Here is a 5,428-nt window from a genome sequence, read left to right as displayed (position 1 = left end):
AAATCTGAGAATTTGAGACAAGCTTGCTGACAGCAGTGTCCATAAAGGAGAGATCCTCAAATGCGGATCGGAGATTGCTGCAAGAGTGTGCAGCATCGGGACCCACAAAGCCAATATTTGCCCCATGCTCAATAATGTTAAGCAGGGATGAGACAAATTCACGGTCAGGGTAATCACGGAGGAAATAAGACCAGGACTGGGACACGAGTGGGGTAGAGACTCTTTGTGAAGAAAGAGAAGCATTAAAATTATTAAACGAATTACAGCGGGGGTCTGTGTTAGGACGAAGAGGTGGAAGGTGGTGAGAAGGTGGAAACAAATTAGAGTGGGGGATGGAGAAAGTAGAATCAAAGGGATTAATAAATTCAGCATGAGGATGGTGTTTGAAAGTAGAATGAGTAACAACATCATTAACCAAAGGGGGGCATGAAGAAATAAAAGAAGTTGAACACAAATTGAGAAGCAAATGGTTATTGGAGCGAGCGGGTACAAAGTTTTTTGAAAAAGAGGAAAGCAAAGAAGAAAGAGAATTTGTGCTCGCCCCAGCGAGTCCCTACCCGCTTCGTGAACAGTCAGCCTTACCATGGTCCTCTGAACCGCAACTCTGGCACTTGTGAATGCGACCGGATGGGCACGGCAAAGATTTGCAGGTACCCCGATTGAAATTAAAGCAGGTCTGCTGCGCCGTAGGGGTCTTTGCAGAAGAGGATGGGGAAGATGAACTGGATGCACCTGCAGCGCCCAAACGACCCTTGGAAGCTGTAGCAGTTAGCGGGCGCGTGTGGGGCGTCAAACAAATTGCTTGCAAGGCCGCATCCGGAACTTTCCACCCAGAATAATCACCATGGGCCATCTCCTTTGACCGACGCAGAAAAAAGCGTTGATGGTATGCGAGAACAGCGTGCCATTGATACGTTCGACTGAACGTAGTGATCTGCGCGCAATAATACGCAAAGGCGGAGGTAACCTCTGCCGTCGCCCGCGCTGACCCCGACGAGGCAGCATACTGCCCCAGGATGTTGAAATAAATGAATAGAGGTTCGAGCAGGGATTGGAGGGTGGGGTAATCTTTGGCAGTCCCAATGCGAGCTTTGACTGTGAGGCTATCGTTCTCCAAGACCAGCGAAGAGCGAGCGTCGTGAACTTTCTCGTGTGCAGACAGGTCAAGTTTGTTGAGGTTGAAAGGGTGGAATGTGAATTGGACAATCTCCAAGATGGTAGCGCGGGGAACGTCGGGAAAGAGATCAACGAGAGACTCACTTGGCGCTGTACTTGAAGAAGCATTGCTGATGAAGGGCGGGATCTGCGCAGCTTGCGGTGCTGCAGTGACCGTAGCAGGACCCGCGGGAACCTCGATGCGTTGGTTGCCGATCAGACCTCGAGAGATGAGGATCTCGAGTTGCTCGTTGGTGAGCATGATGCCTGAACCGAAACCCATGCCATTTGACGGGGAGTTTCCTTCACCACTAGCAGAAGAGGACATGTTAGACTCCGATGTTGATGAAAGGGACGATGGAGAAGAGGGAGTTGGTGATGAAAGGGAAACACTCAGAAGCGCGGCCACTAGTTGTGATTCGTCGTCGGTTGACTGCCCGGAGGTTGACTGCGAAAGTACAGAGTCGCTTTCACTGTCAGACGACGCTTGGGTGTTTAATGACCCAGGGAGAAAGCGGCCACGAGCGTCTCTCAAGCGTGCCGGAATGGCTGATGCAAAAAGAGCCTTAGGCAAGGCCTAACGAGCTATGTGAGTATGAAGAGAGATGTCTACAAGATCTAAACAAACCTAACGAGCTATGTGAGTATGAAGAGAGATGAGAAAAGGGAAGGATCAGAAAACGAGTGACTATATACGAGAGCATGAACAAAGGCCTTTGAGAGAACGCGACTTGCTGACATCTAATCTAATCAGCGCGTCATAGACGCGCGCGACAGCTTTCCTCTCATAGACCCTGATCAAATTTATTTGATCTCCCTAGTCATTATGAATAAAAGGGGTTTAGATGGCACTCACGGATGTTGATAGTGCCTCGTTGTCGATGCACGTCGACACACGTCGATGGGATTAGAAGACCTTCTTGAAAAATATGTTGTAAAAAAAGAGTCTATCCGCTGAGTCGGGCATCTATTGATATTTGGAGCCTTTTCTGCGGGTTTCAATCTGGATGCCAGTCTGATTGAAGCCATACCGTTTCTTTTATCGTTTGTTTTCGTTGAATTGCAAACCACACCTAGAATTCGAAAAAGGTACACCTGCCAGAAAATTTTAAACGGTGTATTGATTTCCAGTATGGTAACACACAGTTAGAGCCGAATCTGCTACTGCCGCTTCCCAAATAACCCACCCATGGTCGAAATACGCTAAGTCATTTGACGCAATCTCTTTATTCGACTTCGGATACAGCCTATCATGCACTTCTTTTGACGTATACACGATAGATCACGCTATGCACAATTTATAGCGATTAGACTTTCTCAAACACGATGTTCAAACACTCGGATATACTACACGGTACGTATGTGAATGCGCCGGTGCAGCTTGTTGACCTCGTTCACTGACACTTCCAACATCAATACCCATATCACTTCATTGCATTGTGCCGAATTACAGATAGGTATGTAGATTGATTTCCTGCAATCAATCGGGGTATCGCAGTACAAGGAAAATGAGTAACAATGGCGGTAGAGGGTGATTCCATTACACTACGCAGCATCACCCTTCTTAACCCATATATTTTTATTCTTCTCGATGAACCCCAATAAGGTCTGCTTCCCGATAAAACTCTTCTCCCCACCCTCTCTGAAAAGCTTCTCTTCTGCGCCTTGTGATGCCAATTGCTCAGTTCCAGCCAGCTTGCGCGCGTACTCGGCTGGCATCACACTTGCGAAAATCTGCGTCTGTTCTTCGACACTCAGGCGCCTGTACCGGATTTCGCGGCCTAGGACGGTGGAAAACAGCTTCGCCACCTTGAAGTGACGGTAACGCATGTCAGACAGCGTACGATTGAGTGGAGATGGAGACGGCTTACTTCTTCGTAGGTGTATAGCTCCGGGCCGAGGACGAAGTACTCTTTATTGGGGGATTGTTTAGCCGTGAGCGCTTCGAACGCTGCGTGCGCGATGTCTTCAGCTGACACAAATGGAATGCGCCCGTCACCCGCAGCAGAGAAAACTTCGTCTCTATCCCGGATACTAGCCAAGAACAGCGATGCAAAGTTGTCTAGCGACTGGTTTATCAGTCATTTAGCCTGACTCTTGAAAACTCGGTTTACCTATAAACCACGTTGGCTTGATAACCGCGTATTCGACGTTCAGATTTAGCAGGTACTGATGGACTGTCCCTAGCGGAAGCTCTCCAATATGCCACTGCGATCCAGTAAGCAGCACGAATCGCCTCACGCCCTTCGATACCGCCAAGTCAAGGAACGGCTGCATACTAGGAAGCGGGTCATACACGTGGTTCGGGGCGACAAGGTACACGCGCTCGATGTTGGCGTCGATGGTGAATGGGTTTTTGTGTGTGTCGGGATTTAGCCAGTCGAATTTTACGGTGGAAGATTGGAATGGGGCGGGTGCGGTTCCGGAGCGGGATGCGATTAGGACTGGGTGCCCGGCTTGGTGGAGGAGGTTGGCGAGGTGTAACCCTGTCTTTCCTGTTCCGCCTGTGATGAGAGTGGTCATGGTCGTTCAGAGTTGATGTGGGGATATGGTGTCGATGGTAAGAGGTTTATAAGCACTCTCTGCAGGGTTGGTCGGGTTACTAATCCACACAAACGCGTGCAATGTAGAGATAATCCGACGCGGACTCTGCGTAAGCTGATATGCAACATATACTGTTTCCTATCCGTGTATTTACGTGATCTCTCGAGATATATTGAACGTCGATTATACCAGGAAACTCTACTTGTGTGGCTTACTCAGACTGACACTACAATTCCGAGACATTCTTCAAGCTTCAAGTTGTGTACAGAAACTTCTTCGCAAAAAAAATAACACAGACTGATATATTGAGATGATACGCCGGAATTCCAAGTGACATCGGCTGCGAAGATATGTTCTACCTATAGCTAGGTGAAATTTAGGTGGGCGTCTGGATGGGGACCCCACATTGCTCCCGACTCTGTGGCTGTGCCTGTCGTTTTACGTTTTCGGTCTACACCAAACATACGCCAATCACGTGGTTGCCTGCCCAAGACGCGGTTTTCGTTGTTGAAGTTGCACCATCGCCTTGTCGTCGTCGCGGTGAAGGATTACTTTCGAACGTCGTGGTACGATACTCTCCTATGCGGATGGATAGTTTCTTCTTCGGTCATCTGATGCTGAATCACCGCGCAATGGACAAGGTGTGTAGCACCCATACGTTTTCCTGGTGTCGACTCGGTGCCAGCCCAGCCCACCGCGTCTGGAACCCCATCGTCGAGCGCACATTCGAGCTCACCTCGTCCTGACCCATTGTCGGGCCTCGCTGACTGCTATCCCGCGTAACCATCCGGCCATAAACCTCCATTTCATTCGAGTTCAACATACGAGGATCCAGCCCGAGCGCACGACAAAACAGCTCCATCGCACCCCGGCGCGCACCGGTGTACACCGCGGACAGGACGTCATAAATCGTGACTACGCTGCCATCTGATGAAGACGCGACGACGAGGAGCGATGGGAATTTCTCGATTTGTATGTTTATGGGCGCGGTGGACGGCGGGTTCGTGGCGGGGAACATCTTCCAGTGGTACAGATTCTCACTGGACCTTCCGGGAGTCGGGACCGCGTACTTGGGCGGTTGGTCAATCGTCCAGAAGAGGGCAGGGTTGTCGCCTTGGTACATGTCGAACACCAACATGGGATGGATATCGACGAGTGGGGGGAGAGCGACTCTTGCATACGGAGAGAGGTTGTAGATCATCGGTGCTGGTCCTCCTGGGATCCATTGCGGCTCGTTCAAACCGTACGCTGTCCAGGATGGTGCAGCGGGTATTTCAAGTGGAGGAGGCCGGCTTCGGAATGAAGGGGGACCGCGATGCGCAGTGGGCGTCTTTTGGGTGTGCGGTTGCCAGGTGGGTGTGGTTGGGACGTGATTTTGCGGTTGCAGGAGCTTACTTTCGCTGTAGGGCCCGACGCGGATGGCCCTCCCGTCGTCGTACTCTGTTTGGATGATTCCAGGCATCGTGTCGTATTCAATTCCTCCACTTCTGATCAGCCCGAGCAGTTGAGGATCGTGATCGACTCACAATGTTTTATGTTGCTGAGATACAGTTAGCTGCTGTATCTTCGTCGTGGTTCAGGAAAGGAAGGGAAGAAGGTAGGAGGGAAAAGAATCGGAGGCGAGTGGAATATATGACTCTGCGGAAAGGAGGGTATATTTGGAGTTCCCGTAAGTACTCGTCCGATATGATATGCGCAAAGAGGCATTGGCCAATAACATGCACACACA

The 5,428-nt window shown here is 50.1% G+C and overlaps 2 protein-coding genes across 2 annotated transcripts; both read right to left on the bottom strand.

Moving 5' to 3' along the window:
• Positions 1-2,700: 2,700 nt before the first annotated feature.
• Positions 2,701-3,678, bottom strand: JR316_0010327 (Agroclavine dehydrogenase; the record flags this gene model as incomplete). The annotated part of the gene is made up of 3 exons (XM_047895995.1): positions 2,701-2,964; positions 3,027-3,217; positions 3,270-3,678. 3 exons carry the CDS (start codon positions 3,676-3,678, stop codon positions 2,701-2,703), a joined length of 864 nt encoding a protein of 287 aa, XP_047745714.1.
• A 643-nt stretch (positions 3,679-4,321) lies between these two features.
• On the bottom strand, positions 4,322-5,161 carry JR316_0010326 (uncharacterized protein; the record flags this gene model as incomplete). Its single annotated transcript, XM_047895994.1, has 1 exon — positions 4,322-5,161. The coding sequence occupies one exon, from the start codon at positions 5,159-5,161 to the stop codon at positions 4,322-4,324; it is 840 nt and encodes a 279-aa protein (XP_047745713.1).
• Positions 5,162-5,428: the final 267 nt, after the last annotated feature.

This window comes from Psilocybe cubensis, chromosome 9 (genome assembly GCF_017499595.1).
Source record: "Psilocybe cubensis strain MGC-MH-2018 chromosome 9, whole genome shotgun sequence".
NCBI classification, from domain to species: Eukaryota; Fungi; Basidiomycota; class Agaricomycetes; order Agaricales; family Agrocybaceae; genus Psilocybe; species Psilocybe cubensis.
This window is presented reverse-complemented; position numbering and strand designations above follow the sequence as displayed.